The sequence below is a fragment of the Chaetura pelagica genome, unplaced genomic scaffold, assembly GCF_000747805.2.
Source record: "Chaetura pelagica isolate M959 unplaced genomic scaffold, ChaPel_1.0 scaffold356, whole genome shotgun sequence".
In the NCBI taxonomy this organism is placed as follows: domain Eukaryota; kingdom Metazoa; phylum Chordata; class Aves; order Apodiformes; family Apodidae; genus Chaetura; species Chaetura pelagica.
Window position 1 is genome coordinate 864,211 of NW_009953964.1, and position 25,421 is coordinate 889,631.

At 38.4% G+C, this 25,421-nt stretch overlaps 1 protein-coding gene across 1 annotated transcript in view; it reads left to right on the forward strand.

Annotated features, from left to right (window-relative positions):
• SLIT3 (slit homolog 3 (Drosophila)) overlaps positions 1-25,421 on the forward strand; it is a 485,523-nt gene that overhangs the window by 363,031 nt on the left and 97,071 nt on the right. Inside the window, exons 15-20 of the mRNA XM_010001942.1 lie at positions 4,834-4,984; positions 6,236-6,310; positions 12,542-12,685; positions 15,614-15,757; positions 21,174-21,337; positions 23,422-23,554. Of these exons, the coding sequence (XP_010000244.1) occupies positions 4,834-4,984; positions 6,236-6,310; positions 12,542-12,685; positions 15,614-15,757; positions 21,174-21,337; positions 23,422-23,554 (811 nt within the window). The remainder of the gene's footprint in view (positions 1-4,833; positions 4,985-6,235; positions 6,311-12,541; positions 12,686-15,613; positions 15,758-21,173; positions 21,338-23,421; positions 23,555-25,421) is intronic.

Sequence of the window (25,421 nt, forward strand, 5' to 3'; positions counted from 1 at the left end):
CTATAACAGGTATAAATTCTAAATAAATGAGGTGTGGATTCCAGTGTTGTGCCTACTCTGAATGAATCATGGAAGAAAACAAATGCCTCTTCGTGCCATATTGTGTGAGTCACAAAAGAAAGTGAATAATCTAATTTTTGTATCAGTCAGGACCCTGGCCTGTTTGGCAGCCTGTGAGTATGGAAGGTTTATTGTGTTATGTTCTCCTAAAAAGCTGCTTTAGTTTCTTTCTTAGATTGTAAAGATAGAGAGTAAATCAATTTGATCTTACTTTCCTTGCTGTACACAAGCACACATTGTGAGGTGTCTAAGTAAACACTGTACTTATTTTGTGGTATTCCCAAGTAATTGTGCCTTGACTTTCTGCATAATAATGCTGGTTTTTAGCAAAATGGTGAAGCAGAGCCTCTTGCTGTGTTATATGTCATCTCTGTTCAAGTACCCACAGTGTTCTGCATGGAGATAATGAATAATATGCTTGATGCTGACTTTGTTCTTTGGGCAATACAAACCCTTTACTAAGGAAAATTATATGGTTTTTTTAAAAGCACAAGCACTGACCTTCACTGAAGTCCAGCATAATGTTCTGAGTAGTTGCAGAGGACAGCCACTTCCTCTCTGGCTCAGGAAACCTGCAAGAACATTTGAGATGGGGCTTTCAGGAGCATTCTCCACTGGCATTGCTCTGCAGACATAAAAGTCAATGGGAGTTTTATGTGAGAGTGAGCAGTCAAGCTAGACCTGAATGCCCTACTTAACATGTCAAAATTGCAGGAATTAGTTACAAGATGTAAAGCTGTTTGATATAAGCCAGGATGTTAGAGAGAATTTTTCTATTAGCGAATTACTTACAAACAGCTAACAAATATGGTGCCAAAAAACAGAGTAACAAAGTAGTCCTGTTTGCCCTAATGTGGCTGTAGTATCCTGTGTGTACTGCCTTGCTGTGAAGTGCAGTTGCGGGGGGAAAATAATTAAAAATAAAAAAGAGAGAAGCAGAGGTAATTACAGACTGTCAGTGTAAGTGTCACCAGCAGGAAAGGCCACTGGGAGCTGAAACCAGGCTGAAAGGGAGCTTGGGGAGCATTTAATGCCACAGCTTGGCTGTCAGTTCAGAATCTACTTTTATTAATATGAGCTGTGGTATTTCTAAGATTGCATCTAAATAAAGGGAGCAAACCTAAATGGCATTTATACTGAAAGGAGACACCAGGAGAGAGTAAGTAGCTAATGAAGAGCAGTGTAGACTGGCCATTCAATATGTGGTGGAAGTTGCACATCCTTCCTGGAAGGACCTATTTGCAGGGCTTTGGTAGTGTTTTCTATCACATTAGTTCTGTCTCTGAATTCACCTGGGCTCTGTTCTTGTACACTAACCCAATTGTGCTACAGGGTGTTCCTGCAGTTGTAGCATAAAGGATGACCTCTTGTATCCAGCACCTTTTTGCATGGGTGGAGTGGAGAGCAGCTCTCCGTGAACCTTCAGCTTGTGCTTCTCCATGCTGCTTCCTCTCAACGCTCTTCTCTCTTTGGCGCTGCCTAACTCTGACTCTGGCTGTTCATGGGGTTTTCCTTTGTGCTTGATCTAACCATGTGGTAGAACAATACAAATTGAACATGGTTCTGTCAAGCACCATGGAAGGCTGCATACTCCCTGCCGCATGGCATGCTGGGATACTTCTGCTGTTTTCAGAAGCATCAAAAGGTGAGAGATTCCCCTTTTCTCACGGGAAAAATGAAAAAGGTGAAAAGTTGCTCAACCAGACTCCTGGGCACTGCAGGAGGGAGCCCAAGTGATGTTTGCAACAGAGTTTCCAGAGGGCTTGCATGCAGAATAACCATTTCTAAGTAATTAATCTGTTTAATTGCTCATAGAATTCAGAAGCTAGGCATCCTGTTGATTAATATGACCCAGGGGTGGTTCAAGCCATACCTACAGAGATGAATAATAATTTTTGTCATCTTACCTTATAAATAATGTAAGGTGCATCCTTCTATTGGAGCTGTCCAGCGAGTCCTTCTACTTGAGGCACAGTGCACACATGCCTTCAGGTATATTAAAATGACCAAATGACTAGTCCAGAATAGTAAAATGAAGCCAAGTGTTTCTTCTGTACCTGTCCTGCATCTCTTTTCCAGGGCTTTCCGCAGGTGATTTTACGGTGTGCAAGAAGTTCTACAAGCATGTGATGGTTATTTGTACCTCCTGAATCCTGCCATGTTCACTGAGAGCCCTGCCATGGTGCACTGGTAAAGCCCTGTGTGTAGAAATAGATACACACACTTCAGTAGTTCTGCAAGCAGATGGCTGCATTTCACATTAGTACCCCAGATGGGAATATCTTAATAGAGCAGCCACCTGTCCAAATGATCTCAAGACTCAGGTCAAATAGTAAATTTTATCTAGTCTTTGACAGGTGATTCCTGGTGTCTCACAGTCTAATGGATGACTGAGTACTTGCTGAGCATATACATGCTATTTATCCCTTTCAACTCAGTGTTTACCTGAGTATCCCTTATTTAAACTAGTTTAGAGGTGAAAAACAAAACAAAACAAACAAACAAAAAAAAAAGGTGAAAAGCAGAAAGAAAGTAAAGTACAAAAGGTGATGTTTGCTCCCTTCCTCTCCTGCTGAGCTGAGAGGGCTTTTCCCTCTTGCAAGTGTGGAGGCGGTAGACTAATGCCCAGTCAAGATGAACTTCCTATAAGTGGTGCAGGGTGGTGAGCTGTAAGCCATTGAGACAGTGAGACTGCTGAGTCAAAATAAGGTTAATATGCTTTACTTACTTTGCCACAAAGCTTGAGAGAAAACAAAACAAAAAAAAATATTTTTACCCTCTAATGTTATATATCCCTTTTTTTCTCCTTCAAAAAACATTCCATTTACTTTCTCATCCTCCTTCTTTTTTCTTTTTTTTTTTCATAAGAAGATGAATCTTGTATCCATCAGTAGACTACAAATTATGCTAAATATATTTTTAGTCTTTGTAATTTCATGACTTCTATGACTATTCTTTCAAAGAAAGCTTTTACAATGGAAATTAGAAGTGTTTCTTCACAGGTTAATATGGAGATTTCCAAGACACTTTTTGATCACTGAAAAATGTTCGTAGGTTTTCCAAGGTGTACTGTAATTGTAGTAGTTTTAATAAACTCTGCTTCTAATCACTGTTCATCTCTGGCATTATTTCCAAGGGATTGTAAGCAATCAAATGTACTGTCTCAGACTTAAGAAAGAATAGCTTTATGCTCTTGTAATCAAGCCATCATATGCTCATCACTTAATATCTTATCCTGACTATCCAGCCTGAGATTTTTAGACCTGGAAATCAGATGCTGTTTATTGAAAGGATAAGAATTTAAATGATGGTGTTGTGGGGAAAGGCTTGGAGTGCATTTTACAATACTTTAAAATGCCAAGCAGTCATAATATTTTAAGTGCTGTGCTGTCAAGTTAAAAAAAAGTAGCCAAACCTCACTTTAGATGTAGAATTTACCATTAGCAGGATAACTTGCAAAGTATTTAGCACCAAAGAAGTGGTAATGTCCAAAGTTGTGTGTGATGCTTCTTGCAATCTAGTTTGTAGTTACAAAACTAAGCTATTCTGTTTCTGTGGAATCAAAATGTTGGATTGCCTGTAAAATCACTTGTTTTCCCTGCAGCACCCTGTGGAGGTGATGTGTAACATATATTAAAATAATGGGGGGTCTAGATTACTTTTTTTTTTTTCTTACTGAAAATAGTATGCAGTCATAAAATGAGCATTGGTATCAGGAGAGGGGAAGCAGGTGATGAATGTCATCAAGTCTCTAACAACACATTTCAGCTCAGGTCTAAGTTTATATTGAAGTTTTCAGGTTCTTAAAAAACTGAACTTGCTCAAGTCATTCCAGAGAAAGCCTGGTAGTTATGATTGCTGAGCATTACACAGGGTTCCTGAGACTGTTCTGCTGCTTCCATTATGAAATATGAAGTGAGCGGGCAGGTTTTGCATGGCAGGGTCTTGGCAACACTTTGCTTACATACACATTTATTAATACTCCTGGTTTCTTGAAGCACAGAGATCAAGTTTCTAACCTGCTGTTATTAAAAGAGAAAAAACAAACCTGAAAAGGACAGATTAGTTCACTGAGTGTAATTGGAAAAACATTTCATTAGAATGGGTCAAAAACCTAGTCAGAGAGGTCTGGCAATCATGCTATAATGGTACATTAGGGAGTGCTTCTCACTAAGTATGGTCTACCCATTCCTTAATTAAAATGAAAATTATTTAAACTGCTATTACTTTCCCCTGCTGTTTGTTTAACTTAGTTAATAAAGATACCTAATTGTTGGAAAATTGAGAAGGTGTTCTCAAAAAAAGATTGCTTTCAAAAATAACTAATAACTGAGATCTGAAAATTTTGGACTTTTTAACACTATCTTTAAAAATCCATTGTCATTTGAATGCATCAAAATAGCTCCTGCTTTCGTGAAAACCTGTTTGCTTGTTTCTGGACTAAGTTACAAATGGGAAAAAGCTACTTTGCTGGAGCTCCTTTAAAGCAGACTCCAACAGCTGATTAAACATGCTTCAAAAAAATGCCTTAATACATTAACAGGTAGGATTTTTACTCAAGGAATTAATCTATCAATAAAAGAGTGAAAAAACATAGGTGAGTATTGGGAGTAATTTGAAAATTTGCTGCATAAAAATCTTTGGCAAATATTAAAATCCTGTGACGGAGCTGGAAGCTGACAAGAGGCAGTGTTGAGGGCAGATTCCATAAAACCTCTGATTGTTGTAGGTATCACGTGCTGTTTGCTGGAGTACATTTTCCTTTTGTTGCAGGGTCAGAGGATTACAGAAGTAAATTCACCGGGAAGTGTTTCATGGACCTTGTCTGTCCTGAGAAGTGTCGCTGCGAGGGAACGATCGTAGACTGCTCTAACCAGAAACTCACACGCTTACCCAGTCACCTTCCTGAATATACCACTGATCTGTAAGTGCAGGCTCTCCACAATGTGCTCAGCTGGGCATGATGGCATTCCTAGTTTTTAAAGGCTGTAAAAGGGACTCAGACCAATTCAAAGCACCTTCTACTTTAATCCATGTGTGAAAAAGGGGGAGTTAATTTTATTTCAAAGGAGAACCATGACACTTTTACTTCCTTAGCATTCATGCCAGCTGTTGGGATGAGAAAGGAGCCATGGCCCTGTGCATCAGCTGCCTGTTTGTGTCTGCTTGAAGTGTTCACCTGTTGGGTGGCCCAAGCTGAATGATTTCTTTCCATTCTACCTTTGAGTTCTTTGTCTTTGCACCTGGTTATTTTTATTTAAGAAATGGATTCACTATTTTGGATTAAATCTGTGATCAGGAACTCATGCCATCTCAGAAGTGCCTGCTACCTGGGTGAAATGGCTCTCACTAAATAATAGAATCATAGAATCATCTTGGTTGGAAGGGACCTTGAAGATCATCAAGTCCAACCAACTTATGTATTGTTAAGCTCTAAGTGATTTTAAAAAATGTATGTGCTTTTCAATGTTCTTAGGAATTATAGACATTATATACTGCTAAAGAGAGTGTGCAAAAATATGTTTATTACTTAGTAACTTATGAATCTATTTCTTTTGTTATATTAGTAGCTGTTTCAAACACAATTTTCCTTTTGTGTTAGCGTTCTATTTATTTTACCTATTATTCTATTTAAACACTCATAAAAATTCTTTATCTGAAGTTAAGATAGAAAAAATATGAGAGCCAGCCATCCAAAATCCCAGCAAAGTCTCTACATAGAAAAATGGAGCTCTGTGTAATCAGAGAAAGAATTCTGTGTCCCACTGCCAAGACAGTGACCTTTGCTTTAATATTGAAAACCAGCAGAATCTGATGGGAAAGGACCACATCTCCAGTTGCATATCCTCTGTAGCAGGAGGGTGAGGGAGTTTTAGTCACACAAACAGGGTTTTAAAAGGTGAAGGTTAATAATAATCCCTTATCCCCTGCACTGGAAGAAGAAGGCATTCTGACAATGTCCTTTAGCATTACATTTTTAAAGTATCCTGAGCTTTTACTGTAGTCTTCTATGTTCCCTTTCCTTCAAAGCTAAGCTCTAGGAATCTTGAGAGAGATAGCATATAGTGTCCTGCTTGGCAAAGGTCATAGTTCTCTGTGGCAGTCCTTGATGTCACAGGGATATATCTACAGACATCTGTGAAGTATTAAATGTCTCTTTGTTTGCTCCTATCAGGCGTTTGAATGAAAATGATATTTCTGTTTTGGAAGCTATTGGACTCTTCAAGAAGTTGCCTAACCTCAGGAAAATGTAAGTTTTAGTTATGTGCTTGTTAGAATACATGCTGTCTTGGATTATAAGGAATGAATGATTATTTTTATAGTTTAGTACTGCAGTAGCAGAAACTGCTTTTTTAATATAAATTTAAGGAAACTGAAGGAGTTGCCTGTTAGATGGACAGACCCAGTGAAACCAGAGAGACAGATGAAGATCCCTAGGCTGACATTTCAGTATTCCTTAGGCTGTATTTTGTAAAGTCTTTGACTCATGTGGACAGAAGTGAATTCTGTCCCAGAATTTATTCAGAGGTATGGTTATTGTTAGAGATGGCTATAATGTTTGGCCTTTTGATTTTGTATTTTGACTGTGTTGTGTGGCTCTAACTAGTGTGATTGTTTCAAATAGTTAAAGGAAATAATATTACAAGATATCATCATTATTTTAGAGAGGAGAATCAATTAGCTGATTTAGAGGCCAGTCATTCAAATATATCTGTATAATTCTGTTAACAGAGTACAGTGCGTATATTCAATAAGAGCTGTATTTTGGAAAGAAGGTCGTATGTGAGATACCTCCTGATAGTTTTTTAAATGGGTCTTTCTGAAGTTATTTAAAGTTTTAAACCTATGTGCCCATTGCTAATGTCTCATTTAACTGTTGACATGTAGTAAGGTTTTATTGCTAGAGTGAAGGCAATTTAAGGAAACCAACCAACCAGATTTTCTGTTCTGCATTCATTTCACTTGGTTTCTGCCATCTGGAGCTTCCAAGCCATTTGAAGCCATGTAAGATCCCAGGGGTTTTGGAGACAACTATAGTGGGATTGTTATGTCAGTATTATTTCTGCAAGAGTTTCAGATGCAGCACTGCAGGTTTGGGGTAGGGGTTGTATTTGTGCTAGTACAGGCCACCAGACTTGGAAAATTAATCATATACATTAGCCTTGTATTTTATGAAAGATCCATAAGTTGTCACTACAGTGCACTTAGAGGAAGTTGTCGACATTGTTGAAGTGATCTGTTGACTACATAAGTAGATAGTAAATGGGAATGAAAACTGCACAGAATATTAAAGTATACACAAATAGGAAACTCCTCATCAAACCTTCAAGGGTTATGTTTTGAAATCTGGGAAGCTGTGATAGTTGGATTAATTTCTTTTATTTAAAACTTACTGCCAACAAGTTATGGTGCTGTCATTCCTGTTCCCATCAGTCACGCAGATGGGAGGCATACCCCAACAGGGCTGTATTGTTATGCATAAATGCAGCATGAAATAGTTATGAGAGGGGTTTTTTTAATATTTTGTTTCCTGTTAAACAAATATACCTTTCTGAAAAGGGAGTTCTTTTCATATAAGTAGAACAGGATTTCTATTGTAAACTTACTCAGCAGCTTCTTCATTAAAATGCCAGGTTAGACTTCTTTTTTCTAATTCTCCTAGTTCCACTTTGTGAAGGAAAGGAATTATTAGGAAAAAAAAAAACAACAAAAAAACCCCCATAAAATTCATAGAATGTCTTGGGTTGGAAGGGACCTCTAAAGATCCTCTAGTTAAACCCCCCTACAATAAGCAGGGGCATCTCACAATAGAGCAGATTCCTCAGAGCCCAGTGTCCTCTTCTTCATGCTGAACAACCCCAGCTCCCTCAGCCTCTCCTCATAACAGAGCTGCTCCAGCCCTCTGATCATTTCCATTGCCCTCCTCTGGACACCCTCCAACAGGTCCACATCTTTCTTATATTGAGGGCTCCAGAGCCTTTGCTAATCATCCTTCTGCTAATCAATAGTTTATTTCTATCATGAAAGAGGGGAAATGGAGGTAAACACCAGTGGATGGGATTGCTGCTGCTGAGGGACCTGATGCAGCAGTTCCATGTGTGTGACAGGAATGTGATGCATGTGCTCTGCATTAAGTCTTACTGCTGCTACTAAATGCAGGAGGAAGAATATTAATCAACCCCCCATTTTTCAGTGCCCTTATGAGACAAGAATTTCTGCTTTTATTTGATTAGTGATATTGACTGTCTCATTCTATTCCTTGTGTGTTCAAGGGTTAAAGGAAAGCAGCAGGTAGAGAGATTGTGTTACTTCTTAGGCTGAAGGGAAGAGTTCAGACCTTTACAGTGGCCAGGCAGCCTAAAGTACCTTTTTGCTTTTTTTCTTTAATCTCTGTAGTTCTTTTTCTTTGAAAATTACTCTGAATATCTGGTATCTGGATATCTGAATGGACAATTGAATGATTGACCTCTGATTGTCCTTCACTTTAAGACTAGTGACAGATTTGTGTCAAGGAAATTTGCAAAAAGCCCTCCTTTAAGAGTGCCTACAGGAGTTAAGGGAGACTGGCCATTCCCACTGTGGTCCCAGCAGTTGTTTATACAGAGAGAAAAATGGCAAGGAGCTCTCATTCCAAATGAAAAGGTGATGACTGGACTTCATGCATTGCTGGGGGAAAGGGAACTGACCTTTTTTCTCAGAGAACAAGAACAATAAGAGATAAAAACCTGAAAGGGACATCTGACAGTTCATTCTGTGAAATCTTGCTGAAGTTATGAAGTGAAAATAAAATACAGTCTTAGGATAGGAGGTGTCAGGCTGTTTTGGCAATGGCTGGTACTGCCACCCCCACCTCTAGTATTTAATTGCCTCTGGAGGCTTAATTTGTCTGCAAATATTTCTCCTACATTGAACTGTGTGGAGTGTGAGCCCAGGATTTAACACATTTTACATGCAAAATAAAATTGAATAATGACAAAGTCTGCAGACTAGAAGTCAGTCTAAAGAACAGAATCTCAGGTTTCTTGGGGAGGTAAAAGTAGTTTGTGTCCTTGGAAACAACTGTTACCTGCTGTTCTTTCCCCAAAGCATAAATTTTGCCATGGCAATGGAGGTTGCAGTCATCTGTCACTTGTTATAAAGAAACAGACTTTGTTTTCTGAAAATGAGATTGCAGGGATCATTGTGGTACATGGCAATTGGGCTCATCGTGTGCCTCCTTTTGTTTCCAGTGAGGCCATCACTCTGCTCTGCTGAATGAAAGTGGTAATGTCACAGGCTGTACTTCAATGTCTGTCTGGAATATTTAAGACTTCCAGTGCCATCCTGCTTCTGAGAACAGTTCACTCTATAAAAGCCAGTCAGACTGTTGTTAAAAGCTCTAAAACCTTACCAGACATCTTTCCTCCAGAATGCAACCCAGCATTGGGTTTTTTCTCCTAACATACATTAAAAATTCCAAATGTGTCACCAACAGACAGAAATATTCTAGGGAATCCCCACTCAGAACAGGCTATTTGTGTGATAAAAGCACAAGGTTCAAGGTGAAACCAAGCAGAGCCTGTGCAGTTGGAGTGTGCTCTGGTGGTTGATCATGGTGGAAGGTGTGTCCGTCAGGCAGCGATGAATACCATGTTGGAATATTAACATTGACCCAGCAGGTATGGCAGGATTAATGATTCCAGGAAGTCTGAATAGAATCCAGCTTGTTCTGTCTTGGTTATAAGATCAACAGAAATAATATTGTTATAAACTTTAGGCATAAAGTAAATAACATCTAGCTGAAAAGTGAGCTGTGTGAACAATGTCACTTTGATAGCTACTTAGATCTCCTCATTTCCTATTCACAGCCCCACATAAAGTAAACCCAGACTTTCTGAAAATTTCTTTTGACCTCTTGGCCAAAATAAAAGTCTAGATATAAGATTAAACCTTATCACAGGGGTAAATCAGGGAGTCCTTATGGGAACAATAACCTTGAGTGACCAGGTTAACTACAGGTTCCCATTTGGGTCCTGCCAGAGGGCATATGGATCTTGGGAAATACTCACGACTCATTTTTCCACTGTCTTGTAGTATTGTAAGAACAATTCCTTCCAGAAGTGTAGCACTGCAAGAGGTTGGGGCTTTTCTGTAATAGCATTTTGCTGTGAAGTCTATTAGAAGTATTTTTCTGATTGTCAACTGCTGTGATCATATAGGAAAGATTCATTTAGTGCTGGGAAGGATGGAGCAGAGCTCTCTGAGTTGCAGAGCAGGCAAAAGTTTCACTGCTTTCATTTGTCAGGGTTTGTAGCTGATTATTTTTGCTGGTAATTCTATACTGAAAAGTGTGTAATTTCTCATGTTTATTATTCTAGTAGGTCAGATTTTAAGGAGATTACTTTTTTTTTTTCAAGTGAGTAAATGCTGTCACCTACCTTTTTTGTTGTTGTGTTCTGCTATGAGAAGCTTTGATTCATGAAGACAAATCAAGAAATCCAAGTTAGCAGAACATCTGCTTTGACAGAACTCCAAAGGGAATTGCAGGACAGTGTCACTTTTACCTATTTATTTTTGTAAAGCTTGTCTTTTCTCTGCCTAGTGACTTCGATTTCACCATGGCATTTAATCTCGGATTTGCAAATCTTTTGCATGGGAAAGGCATATATAATCACCTTCTTCTGAAGCTGTTACTGTATTTGTGGATCATTTTTGTTGTTGAAGTGATCAGGCAATAAATGAAGTGAACTCATTTAATGAACTCAAATGAAGTTCCCTATCTACAGGAGTTCTTTGGCAACAATTACAATTGAGACAGTTTGGATTGTATAAAGATGCCAATTCCTTTGCTAATTATGGCCAGCCTTTCTGTCCAATATTTGCTTGTTTTTCCCTTGAGTATCTAATAATCTAGTAAAATTTCACCCTTTTTAAAATATATGTGACTAATTATCTTTTAGATGGTAAAAAACTAACTAATAAAACTTTGCAACTTCAAGTACAGGTCGTTCTGCAATCCGGGAATTGAAAGTCAAAGACATATATTATAGTAATTCTACTCCCCTTCCCACTACAAACGTTCATTTATCCATTTATTTTTGTGCATCATGCACATGGTCTTTACCAGGAAAAGGATCATTGAGAGCAATTATGTATGCCAGCATTCAAAAGAGATGCTGACCTGTAAACATCTCCACTAGAGAAATAGCTGAGCCCCAAAATTAAATGCATATGTCAGAATATCCTTCTTTGACTTGCTTTGACACTGAACATAAACTCTTCATGTGAGTGTTAGCACAAAGCACTAAACTTCTGGAAAGCAAAATCTGCATGTAAGTATTTCTGTATGTTTTTATGTTATTTTTGGCTGATTGCTGGCATACTCCTATTCTTTCTGATCACAGAATGTGCAAGAGGTGATGGGCCACATGCTATAGGGCCCACTGTCTGACAGTTGTTCAGCAGACATAAACCAGCATACTCAAGTTTCCCTCATGAAACATATCTCCAAGGTTTAACTTTTTTTTTATTAAGTGATGACTTCTGCAAAGAGCAAGACCCACACTATTTCTATTTGAGGCCAAGCTGTCCTGTTGCCATGTCTTCTGTCAACTTTCATCCCAATAAGATTGCCTGTTCTTCTGAGCAGGGTAGCCCAGGTGTTAATCTGATACCTTGTCATTTGTTTTATATCACCTGGAATTGGATTTTGAAACTATTACTCATGCTGCATGTGTACTAGGATCATTTCTGGAATAATGTGCTATTCAGGATGAGTAATAGTGCTGGAATTTGGCATCTTCTTGGGAGTAAGAGCATGTCTTTTAACATTCTCTATTTTTGTTAGAGGCAGTAAAATGAAGAATAGCATTTCCTGTCATAAACATAAGCAAACAGGATTATTCATAATAATCTATACAGGGCATCATAGGAGATGCTTGGAGGACTGAGGTCCAAGGTTTTTATGGCCTTTTTTGAAATGTTTTAAATAATTAAATGTCATTTATTTTTATGCATCTCTGATAGCATTTTAGCATTCAGAAGTTTTCTAGTCACTGTTGGTTTTTTTTTCAAAAATATGAAATATTCAAAAGATTCATTTTGCATTTAATCAGAACTTCATCTGACTTTATAGATTGAAATTTTCCAATGTTGATCTATAAGCAAACACCTCGAGACCATATAGGCAGAGTAAATATTTAGAAAATAATGCTGCATATTGCAGTATCTGTGAATTCAGAATTAAGTGATACTCATTTCCTTTTGGGTGGCAGTGTTAAAGTGTTTTGTGGTTTTGGTGAGTGAAGGGGGGAGCTAGTTGTAAGTACAGCAGCTATGCTACTGAGCTTCTGTATCCTCTCCATGATGAATGAATTAATGCCTCTCTAGATAACCACTAAAAGGCATATATTCTTCCTGTCTTTGTCCTTCCAATGTGATGATGTATGTTTGAAGTAACACACTAACAACATGCTTACTGAGATTGGTTGTATCCTTCCAGAAATCTAAGCAACAATAAGATCAAGGAGATTCGAGAAGGCACATTTGATGGAGCTTCAGGAGTGCAGGAACTGATTCTGACAGAGAATCAACTGGAATCGGTGCATGGACGAATGTTTAGAGGCCTCACAGGGCTAAAAACATTGTAAGTGCAAAGACCTATTTTTCTCTCTTCCTCTGTAAGCTGAGTGGAAGTGCTCAAGTTCAGCAATCCCTGCTAAAATATTTGTTACAAGACAACAAGTTCTAAGGGGGAGGGACTTGCCTCACTGCCATGAAAAAAACAGATTTTCAAGTATTTCAGGAGTAACATGATGGTGAACCTGCAATGAGTCAAATTTGGGCACTTTTAATCATTTAATACTTTTATTATTTTATTTCCTGTTGAAGCAAGGCATATAGGAATATATTTGCTCTCCATTAATCCATCCTCCCACTCCATCTCCACCCAAACTGGAGTTGGTGGTCTGCTTAAACCAAACCTCAGAGCAGGCTAGGAGCCTAGAAGATTTTTAGTATCCTACAAACTATATGAAATCAGAAGACAGGGGGAGAAGAAAGGCCCATGAACACAGGCAGGACTCTGGACTAGCCACAGCATGCCCTTTACTGCTCACACCAAGTACCATAAAAATTGTGTGTGATTAAACAGTGAATGTGATTGTGGAGAGTGTGAAGGAGACATCAAGCCCAAATGCATAAGAAACTGGTTTGATGTTACTTTTGTGCTTAGACAATCTTTGAAAACTATTTCTGAGAGCTAACACTCATATGTAGGCTCATAGTTTAAAGTACTGGAAGAAGGATCACAGGCAAGATTTCAAGGTGGTGTCTAATCCACTTCATCCACCACCCTGAGACACAGTTGGGGTCTAGGCTTCTGGTGGCAGCAAAGACTCATGTCAGACAATATGTATGATCTGTATGTGAAAAAGAACCTCTTTTGCATCATCTTCCCTGCAGTAGAAAGCAAGCACTTGACTAGGTGGTTGCTGCCAGCAAACAGACTCCTGGAATCAAAATGCAATTTAAAATCTGCAATTTATCAATTAGCAGGAAATGCTTCTTTTGTTGTAAAGTATCATGGCACAATAATTTCATTCCTTACTCAACTGTATAAAGAAATCAAAGTTTCGCTTCAATGACTTTGACCTGTAATGGCAAATATGGAACTTTGCTTTTGCTGTTGCTTTAACATTTTCTTTTTTGTGGTTATAGGCATCTGGTCTTTAATTTAATGTATGCCCTTTACTAAGGGCTTTGAAAATACTGTCCATAGATACTAAATTAATTTTTATACTGTGAATCAGCCTGTGGCAGTGCTCCTGAACAAAATTCAGCATTTCTTAATAAAAAGATGCTTAACATTCAAGCTCTCCTGCTGACCTGACCTACGTTTCCCCCCAGTTGATAAAGCAGTCTAAATATACACAGCATGATATGAGAGTCTGCAAGTATAAGTTTTCCTTCAGGAAGGGCACACAGTGCATGGTGAACCATGATACAAAACCAAAGGTTTGAGCTTCAAGGACATACATTTGTAACCATTAATTTACTTTCCTTGACCATCAAAATTGTGATCTTTTACAAAAAGACCACATTGAACAGGATCATGGTCCAGTTTTTAAAAGACTGTATGTTACCTGAAATGGAATAGGTTGCCTGTGCAAGTTACATTGACATCCAAATTCAGTCCTCCCATCTTGCAGTGCTTCTGCCTGGTTTTTGCAGAATTGAGAAAATATTTCCTCCTGCTAATAAGCCACTAAGAGCCTTACTTGTCTTACTACCCTATTCATTTCAGAGCTTGTGGTTTTGACCCAGCTGTCAGGCAGCTTAGTACCCCACAAGTAAGATGTGTGTCTCTGTGTCACAGAAACAGCTGCACCCCAGTTGCAAGATCAAAACTATTGAGACCGTAGTGCTTGTGATGGTAGCTGCACGTAGAGAACAGCCATGCAAAAGCAATATAAAGTTCAGGTCTTAAACACTGAGTGGTTTTGTGTACACTGTTAATTTCTTTCCAGCTGAAGCTATTTTCCAGTTATCTTTTGATGGAACACCTAAACACCCAACTGGCAGATACCAATTGGAGATTTAAATCCAGACTTCTAAGTGAGTCTGAATTTTCACTGTTCATTGCATGAATTTGACACTGAGAAATTAACCCTCCGCAATTTAGAGGATCAATTCACTGAAAAAGCAGCATGAGCTACAAATATTTTTTTGATTTTTGGTAGTATGCTTTAATTACTGAATAATTTTTCACCTGAGTAGGAATATCACAACTGTGGAGTGATGGTTACAGCTCCAGATGTTGATTGGCATGCACTGCAACAAGTACACATGAGCCATTTTTTGCTATGGAGTGAAACAAGATACTACAGTCTTTCAGATTATTTGGGCTTTATCATTGTTACCATAACAACCCAGAGAGATTTATCATCTACACCACAGATTCATCTGGTACAGACAGTGAGCAAAGACCACGTTACTGCTGTCATGTCAATTAATGATTAAAAGCAGTGAGCAAAGACCACGTTATATGATGGTTACTGCTGTCATGTCAATTAATGATTAAAATGACATTTTGGAGCTTGTGTTAGGTCTGGAAATCTTCCCTAAGCTATTCCTTCATTTCTGCTGAGGATGCTGTTTCCAGCCATACTTTTGCAGCATGGATTACAAAAAACATCCATGACAGGAGTAGGAGTCATGCAGTTAGTGTTGTTATTGTCACACATTTCTGGCAGTCTTTCTCTGAAATAAATCTTCACATACTCTGAGGAATTTACTAAGTTAAAACTTCAGGTTTCATTTCAAACTTTCCACTAGTCATAATTTTAATTGCATACTACTGTCAGATGTGGAGCTCTTTTTAAAGCATTTTAAATTCATGAGATGAAGTTTGCATGAATCTATCCCTCCTATAGCTGTGTTGTACTTCAGCAATCAATAAAATCCAGTACAGTGCTTGCCAAAGTATCTCGTGATGCCTTTAGATAAAGGACCACCTATTCTGATATTATACCCCTTTCCAGTAGTTCCTAATGCCCTGTTTTATTCCTTGCAGGATGCTGAGGAGCAACTCTATCAGCTGTATAAACAATGACACCTTTGCTGGACTGAGCTCAGTGAGGCTTCTGTCTCTGTATGACAATCACATCAGCACTATCACCCCTGGAGCCTTCAGCACATTAGTCTCTTTGTCTACAATGTAAGTTATCTTTTTATGGTATGAACCTGTCATGATGCTGTTTTTCCATGCTTTCAGTATGACAACATTTGAGCTTCAAAATCAAACTACTTATTCTTCCTACAATCACAGGTTTGGGAGATTCAAGGTGTAATTTAGAAAAACATTTGCATTGCTTCAGCTGGAGTGGCTGAATAAACTTGGAGTCTGCCAGTCTCAGAGAAGGTGACTGTTTGTTTTGCCATGTCATAGCGCAGTGCAGTGCACAGCAGAACTTAATGTAATAGTCTCTGCAGATTCAGAAGTGTAAAGCTTATCATACACTTCAGCTGCCTGAAACTGCTTAAGTTTCAGTGCAGTCTAATGTTTTAAGAGCAGCTTTCTTGGATTACAGTTATATTAGTTATCTATCAGAAGATACTAGATAATACTCGTATTGACAGAAGAGCCAAAAGGACAAAACACTCAAGTCCTACTGAATATGAATTTGAAAATCCCAACCTAAGATTTTCTGATAATATTCTGTTTTTCTCAATCTCCCTCTAAATTATTTCCCTTCCTTCTTAAATATGTTTGCATGCTTTTTGTAGCATGTCCATTTTAATAAAGTACAGACTGATAAATATGGAAAGAAAGTCTGCTCTTTGTTTCCAGCTGTGAGTGGAGACCCTGGTGTTGCTGTTAATGGAAGCTGCCTGCTGAATTCCCCTCACACTGCCCTGAAAATACATCCTAATTGTCCAGTCAAAATAAACCATTGATGCTATTGCATTTCAGGTTCTGAAAATATTCTCCACCATGTTTGGGGGAAAAAAGAAATGCTGAATCTCAGCTGGTTTTTTGCTCACACTTTCATTTTGTTCTTAGAACTTTTCACCAGCAAATCAGTTATCATTTTGACATTAGCTCCATGCAGCATAAGGAACGCAGAGGGTTTTTTTCCATTTACTTTCTCTAGTCCCAAAAGCCTCCTTGACATTGATGGACAAAGAGAGAAACACAACCAGATTATTTTTATTGACTTTTCAAGTCCCTGGTCAAAGCAAGTGGTACTTGCTGAAAGCTTGTTCTCACTGCAAGCAATGCCTGCCTGCTTCTCTCAGCTGTCCCTGTGTTTCCTTCCATGGATCCTGTAACATCTGTGACTCTGAATCAGTCTATAAAGTCCCTGCCTTGTTTGCATAGAAGTTTTCATCATGTTTTGTTAGAAGACAGACCATTTTCTTCTGTTTTCAGCTCTGAATAAATATTATTAAAATTTCTAGCAACAGCGATTAAAGCTGCGGCTAATTAGAATGCATTGAATTATAATTGTGTTGATCATGGCAGGTTCCTACCTATGTCTTCATGAAATAGTATGTTCTTTACACCTGTTTACTCTGTGCTTGATCCACAGAGAGGAAAAGTGCACTTTTGACTTCTTTAGGCGTTGCTTTAAAATCATAGTTATATTTCACATATAAATGCAAAATTCAGATGTGTTCATCTCCTAGCAGCACTCCATTGTAGGTGGATATATTAGATGACAACACTATTGAAAACAGATAGTATGACTGCTTCTCCTGTTCAACCCACACTTTGTTAGTTAATCAGGTATTGTAATGACTTATTTTTGCATCTGTTACTGTGAGCCAGAAATTAATACAAAGTTTAACATTTCCGTTTCTATCTTGGCACATTTACAGCACTAAAAATAAGAGTCATTTTGTTATTACTCCTTTTGAATCAGCCTTATTGATATTATCAAAATGCTGACAGCTCTGAAAATAATGCCCAGACTTAATGGTTTTCAATGGAGGAGGTACATCTATTTGTAAGTGATTGGTTAAACATATCAGTTTTTTAATTCACTACTAGTCAGACAAGGTACTCTAGCAATCTAATTTGAAGTGTGTTTGCACTTTGTGTACAGAGAGTTCAGTCATGTCTTTCAGTCATTCCACAGTCAAGCAGGCATATTTGCAAACAGAGATGGTTTTTCCTTAGTTAGTATTGTAATAGCTGCATGGAGCTAATGCCAGAATGATAACTGGTTCATCAGAATGACCTGCAACTATTCCACTATAAACCTGAGTTCCAGGACATAATTTCAACTTAATTTCAACAATATCCAGATGCATTTCAACCTGTTTTTTCTAGCAGGTCACTGGAATACATTTCAATAGTTAATATTCTATGGCTTCTTTGCAATTTTTAAGGGATGATTTTAGTAGGATATGCATATTTAATCCCTCAAGACTTCTGCTCCCCCTTGATTTAAAAAATGTTTATGTTCTTAAGTAAACACTTCAGAGTTTAATGTTAGTGCAACATCTTTGCTAGAAGCTTGATTGCTTTGTTTCTGTTTGAGTGGTTAAATCACTGTCTTAGGTGTAGGAACTCTGATTACTAAATTATGATTCTTTATTAAAAATTTGGCTGCCCAACATTACTGTTTGTGATTTGAGAACTCCACTTGAATAGACAGATCCCAAAACAAAGATTTTGCCAATAATATATCTTTTTAGATTTCCAGTTGCTTTTCAAATGAAGTAAGAGAATCTCTAGTCCCATGAGATACTTTATAGTGAGCCTTGATCTTTCTTTCTTTCCAAAAGTTGCATCACAGTCTTGCCATGGGAAGAGCAGGCATGTAGGGACATGTATGAACTTCCTGCTACATTTAGCAAAAAAACACTGCTCTGTAATTGGACAAAGGGCAAAATTTAGGTGTTGCTAAAGTGACAGGAGGACATGGTAATGTGTGAGAAGATAAATTTGTCCTTATTTGCCTAAAGTTATTTGAATTTCAATATAGTAGATTTGTTTCACTGTTTGTTAATCTTACAGGTGACAAATTATTTCTTAGTTCTCAAGAAAAGTATGATCCAAATTCTAATCTGAGGATTTAATAAATTTTAAGTCATATGTTAACCTGTGTTTGCTAAAAAGAAAGTGAGGATTTGTGGATAGTTACTACTGCTCAGCTAGTGAGCAGTAACATGTTAAGTCAAAGCAACCTCTCCTTTGTAGAAAAGCATAATTACTATTTTGATGGGAGTATTTTGTACATTAAGCCTTGGAATTTTTCTGGAAGTTTTTGATACATCCCAGTAAGATCCTTTCTAGATGTGCAAAATGTTCTTTACATTCAGAGCTGCAGGTTTTCCAGAAACCTGATTATATACACCTGCTGCTGGTTTCCAGTTGGGGATTATTTCATTCTAAGGATTTGTGTCTAAGTTGTTCTGTGAATATGGTCTCACTCTCTTCTCTCAGTGGAACAAATGCCTTTGAAACATTGGCTCCCTTAGCACTGGAGGCTTAAATACTTGCTTTAAACACTGTGTTCATGCCAAAGTATGTCAGCAGGGAAAATATACAAGGCAACCTGCATGTGATCCCATTATGGATTTAAAAAAATGGAAAACTATTCAGAAGGAAAGTAACTAGAATTAGAGTAATGCTTTCAGTGATTTTCTGTGCATTCTGTCAAAAAGCTCCTGTGTAACCTGTTCATTTTCTCACCTTTATACAGCAAGTTGGCCTTACCTTTGCATCCTAGTCAGCATAAACTGACTATTTTTATTATTGAGTATTTTTATTACTGAGCATTATGCTAAGGTTTTTCTTCTCCTCAGTTCTCCCTCTACACAATGTCCATGCTAGATCCACTTGTAATTACACACCCAGAGCTCCAGGCTAGTGCAGTGACTGAAATATGCTTTTTTACAACAAAGAGCAGCTGTAAATCATATTGTGGGTTTGGGATGTTGGACTAGAACCTATGTAATTTAAGAATTGATTTGGGTTTGTTTTCTTGCTGCCACACCTCAACTGTGCCATATGTTTTTGTCTGTAGCATGATTGTTTTCTGAAGGAATTGCTTGGCTGAAAACCTAATGTGATTTTGACTACATGTTTAGGTTTGTAAATGTTGCAAGTGAAGTCTTAAAAGGTCTTCAGCTACCACATCTGCACTCACGTTATCTGTACATTTAGGGCCTTAATTTTTTTTGTCTTTAATATATGCTCTGCTTTAGAGGAATTTTATTGTAATCTTTTTTCTGTTCTACCAAAATCATAACTCTCAGGTGTACGCACATGTGATGTGAGAACTCCACCAACATTCATTTAGACACTTCATTTTCCATACATGGGGCTCTGACAACTCATTTTTCTTCAATGAAGCAGCTTTAGATTGAGGCTATTGTTGATGGTCCAGCCATCTTTCTTTTACCAGGGATATGTGAAGCAGCTTTAGATTGAGGCTATTGTTTCTCCTTGTCTTTGTACAAAAGGTGGTCCAGCCATCTTTCTTTTACCAGGGATATGAGCCTCTTTCCTTCACCTGAAGTTCAGTCATAAAAAAGCTTATTCAAAGAATGAATAGGCATTTCAGTACAGGACCCAAGTTAAAAGTGTTTTCCAAGAGTCTCAGCACTAATTATTGTTAGCTTGGAAAGAAAGTTGTTTAAAACTACTGTCACCTTACACTCCTTTCTTTCAAAGGATCACAACCAATTAAGAAATAGGAATTAATGGTATCTCTTCTACAGTGACTATCTCTGTTACAGGCACTCCACTGATAAATTGTTATACATCTGTGTTTTCATGGCTTGACAACAGACTGGCCAGGGCTTTCCTTTTTAAAACCCTGCTAACCCCAGCTACATTAAGAATCCATCCCTCTAACAGAGGGATGTTGTCATGGTTTCTTGGAGTACTGCACACCCCAATGCCACAGCCAGGCTGCATCTGTGTCTGAACAGGATTTTGGGAGCTGCAGCAAGATTTGGTTCAGACCTCACAGATTTCACAAGGCAGCAGATACACTGACCTTAGAAAGCTTCCTAGCAAGTGGCTCAAGTTGACAGTCCTGCTTAACAGACGTGTATGCAGAGAACTCAAATTCAGGTTGCCTGTGGCTCCCAGCTGGTACTGGTTTGCATGGGCTCTAACTCAGGCAGATGGGGCAAGGAACAGTGTGCTGATCCAGCCTGGCTGTACCCAGAGGGGCTGGGACCTGTAAGTCTGTGGTAAGGGCTAGCAGTGCTAAGCTCTCCTATGGCATTACATCAAGTAACAATCTTGAAGATCATGCACCCGTGGGTGCAGTGCATGAGGTGAGTTTAGACCTGGGTGTGAGCTGTAGCTTGGGTTGAAACCCACTGTAAATACAGCCCTGGTAGTGATGTGTGTGTGTCTAAACTTAGTTGCAGCAGTAAGTACTTTGGTTTCTAAACATATATATATATGTGTATACATATATTTTAATTGCAACCCTAGTCCTAGTATTAAACCTGCATGGAACTTCCCTCATCTGTAGAACAGAGGAGGTTCTCACAGAAACAGATGGCAGGAAAGAGCTTGGACTTGGAACCCATCATCTTTCTGTAGTTATTTCGGTACTTCTGTATGTTCGTGTTTGATGCAATTATGTCTTTTTCTGTTTCAGTAATTTGCTGGCTAACTCCTTTAATTGTAACTGCCATTTGGCCTGGCTGGGAAAATGGTTGAGGAAGAAGAGAATTGTCAGTGGAAACCCACGCTGTTTGAAACCATTTTTCTTAAAGGATATTCCAATCCAAGATGTAGATGTCCAGGACTTCACCTGTGATGGTAAGAAAATCCAATTTGTTTGGGCATTTATGATAATGTTGGCACTTTTGTGAGGACCTTCTTTCATACCAAGCAGTACTGCATGGTAAATATTTCAGTTCAGTGATGAAAAAGACAAGCATCTAGCGCTGAAGATCACTGTCTTCCATCAGGAGTTTATTCTTGATCTCCAGTTTCTGAATTTCTGCTGTCTGCACCTAAATGTAAGGATGAATTTATGATAGAAAAATGTTCTGCTTTGCATAATCCTACTATAATTCTGGTTCTTCCTCCCATTTCTGTATTCATACACTTAGTCAACACTCTGAAGTCAGTGGGAATGGTGTTTGCTTGGAAAGGCTTTTAGTTTTTTATAATGTTCAATTTCACCAATAAAAGGTGAAAAAAACATAGATATTATTTGAAATTACTCAGTGATGCTTAATGCTTTGCCAGCTCCATACAGGTTTTTAAAAATATGTATATTGACATTTCTTTCATTCACTGGGTAGTTCTTTGTCTTCTGATCAAACAGATTTTAGGGAAAATAGTACGGAGGAAAACTGACTGGTGAGTGCCCTGCTAACTTAACTTGCAGGCGGTGACTGCAGTTAGTCATACCTCTAAAGAGACCATAACAGTGATGGAAGTTTCCTACTTAGAGTAGAAATTCATTCCTGTCCTGGCAACAGGCCCACGTGCTTGGTCTCAGATAGCAAGGGACCCAAGTTTAATCATTAAAAAATAATTTGCTTTTAGTTTGGAAGGAAAAAAAAATTGGTGCTCCACAAAATGACATTCCACACCTGGGAACTGTCCCTGTCAGACAGTCACTCAGACAGACGTGGACACTGGAAGGTAGAGGGTGTCAGGGTGTAAAACACAGAGGAAAATCTAATATGCTGAAGAAACATGCTCTTTCTGGAGGTTTATGAATGACTTTGAATTCTGTTGCCAGTCATTAAACTCATTAAGCTCAGCTGGGGAGAAAAATAAAAATTAAAAAATCTTCCCTGTTCTTCTGTAAACTGGTCATGCTTCTCCACCCCTCTGAATACAAATGGTTCCCTACCCATACATTTATGGGTAATTTTGTTATCTTCTGTCAGGACTTCCAGTCTCATTCTGTAGTCTCAGTGCTCATGGGCACACCCAGCAGAGAGGAGAAAGAAACAGATCTGTCTCATTTATCCCTTGCAGCTGGGTACTCTGGGGAAACAGATCATTTATCCCTTGCAGCTGGGTACTCTGGGGTTGCAGCTCTGTGTCTCCATGCTGCTCAGCCTACAGACACTTGTGTCATTCCCTCACTGTCCTCTAGAGCATCTACTGCTACTTCCTTTCACGTTCATGGTGATGCTGTAGCATGCACTTCCCTTCTGCTCTGCAAAGCCTTTTGTTTGTGGGGAAAATGCTTGCTTTAAATGTTCTGAACTTCACAGAGTCAGTTACTTCTGCAGAAACCCTCTTGTTCTTCAGTTGCAAGATTTAATCTCCTGTTTATGGACCTTTGAAACCATTTTTGGAGAAAGTACATGTTTTTTACGTGTGCACAGATGGATGGCCAGCAGTTGGAAGTTTGCTGCTCAGTTTGTTGCTTGCCTGGTTATCCTCCTCAAAAACAATGAGGTTTTACAATTCAGATGATAATTGAAGAGCCAGGCAGACTTTAAAAAGTAAAAAATTAACATCTGAACTCTGTTCTAAATAAAAAAATATCTTCCTAAAGCAGAGTAGATGGTGAATATAATCTGTTTCAGTGTTCTCCATTTGAGCTTGTAAATTGGGGGTGGGATGAGGGTTTGGGATTCACATAAATTATTTTACTGTAATTTACAAAATTACAGAGATTAGGTAAAATTACTCCTTAGAAAAAAATACTTATTTTCAAATACTGCTGTTCACATTTTGAACTTTTTTCCTGTTGCCTAAAGAACCTCTACAAAGGCAAGCTGACTCAGAACACTGGATCTGCTTTAAAATATTATGAGTTCCCATGGATTGAGGGATGTCCTTCCTTGGTCCTTGAAAGCAGTTACTTTCCAAGTGCATGACTTGGAGCTGCAGACCTGACTTCCTGGTGCTCCATTTCTCTCCCTCTGCAGGTAATGATGAAAGCAGCTGTTTGCTTTCCCCTCCTTGTCCTTCCCAGTGCACCTGTGTAGACTCAGTGGTACGTTGCAGCAACAAAGGGCTGAGGATTCTGCCCAAAGGAATTCCCAAGGATGTGACTGAGCTGTAAGTTACCTTTTACATAGCTCCTTTCTGAGAAGTTAATTAAATTAGATCACAATGAGACTTTGTAGGTCTTTGGGCATTTTGCCTTTGACTTCAGTGATTGTTGTTCGGTGCTTTGGTGCTTTACACATGTTTTTACTGTTATTTTTGTACTTACTTGTCCCTTGACCATATACATTGCTCTGTAATGGAAACAGAATTTATCTATCCTTGTACCCATTATTTCTGTGTTTCGGGAACAAATGCATATATTAGGATCAAATAATCCTGTAGTGCTTCTGAGAAGTCTAACCTCACAACAGACTTGAAGGGATGATGAAAATATGTTCTTGACTTTCACAGCAGTGAGATAATTATCCTCTCAGGATATTAAAGAAAAAAAAAAAAAGCCAGTGGTGGAAGGAAACAATGAATTGTTTTCATCAATCCTCATGAAATGGCTAGAATAACAGACAATGAGGCTAAATTGTAAAGTAAATTCATGCTAGTTAAGAACCATCTTTCTAGTTGTCTTTTCATCTGCCCCTTGCAATGACTTTGTACTGGATTTTGGTTCTTCCCATGGAAAGAAAATACACTGGTAGAACTGCTTGGCTTAAACACTTGGCAATAGAAATACTGAGATATTCCTCTTTAGATCCTTATTCAAATCTATCCCAGGTGAGTTGTTACTGAAACTTGTTGCAATCTCATCAGTGTTTCTATGTGAAATTGATAGGTTGAGTTGGTTGGTACATTCAGTGATTTTTGTAATGAATTTAAATCTGATTGTGCTCTTTTTTAGTATTTAATATTATATTTGCTATTTATTAGCAAGGCAGCTGATGAGTAAGATACACATCTTTTTACTCCCATCACCTTGGGAGAAGGGGGTTTGCACTGTTCTTACCAGTGTTGTAGTCAAATACAAGACTTTCTTGCTGAGTGTACTGAAAGCGTATGTGGTAACTCAAATTAACTGGGAAATTTTGCACTAATTAATACATCCTTGGAACACTTAACCAGGGCATGGTTAATAGTGGTTTGAACTAAAAGCCAAGTTCTGACCTGTATTTCATTATATATTGCCATCAGTGATAAGAAGTCTGCAAGGTGATTTCTGCTCTGTTCTTGTGCAAGTTCAATGACTTGCCAACAATAAGATATCACAGATGTCACTTTGATTTCTACTGTCACGGAGGAATTTTTATGTTTAAATTTTGCATATTGAGTTTTACTGATACTATCTGATACCCTGACGACGTAGCTTTCACAAAAGAGTGAAATTAATCTCACATTCTCAAAAACTGTTATATTGCTTAAGCAATTTCTTGGCAAATGAAGCAATAGCCTGGAACTGAGCAGTTTAAGCTCACAGGCATTTACATGACTGCCTTCTTCAGTAGAAGCCTCTTGGCTCTGCCAGCCTCTAGTTTGATTTTGTGCCTTCAATCCAGAAATGTGTCAGCAGAACACAGCCATGGACTGACTGGCTCTGAATATTTCATGTTCTGCAAATATAACCTTGAATCTGCCCCAGCTGTCTCTAAATTCAATCCTGATCTCACTCTCCCTTCAACCAACATTAAACTGAGCTCCCAGTTTGTATTGATACCAAAAGATGAGTTGCAGGTGCTGAAGGTAAAAATTCCCTTTGTTTGTGGAAGCTGTGATGAGAACGAAGTAAATAAATGATCGGCCTCCCTTGCTTTCCTTCTTCCAGATGGAAAGAAAGGCATTGCCCATAATCTAGGAAGGACTATATGATCTAAGTCTCAAGTGGCTAGTGTGAATTTAACTATTTTTATTGTTCTGTGTTGGAGAATTGTCTTTGCTGCTGTGTCAAACAGCATCTCCTGTGGAACCACACCTCTTGCCTTATGTTGAG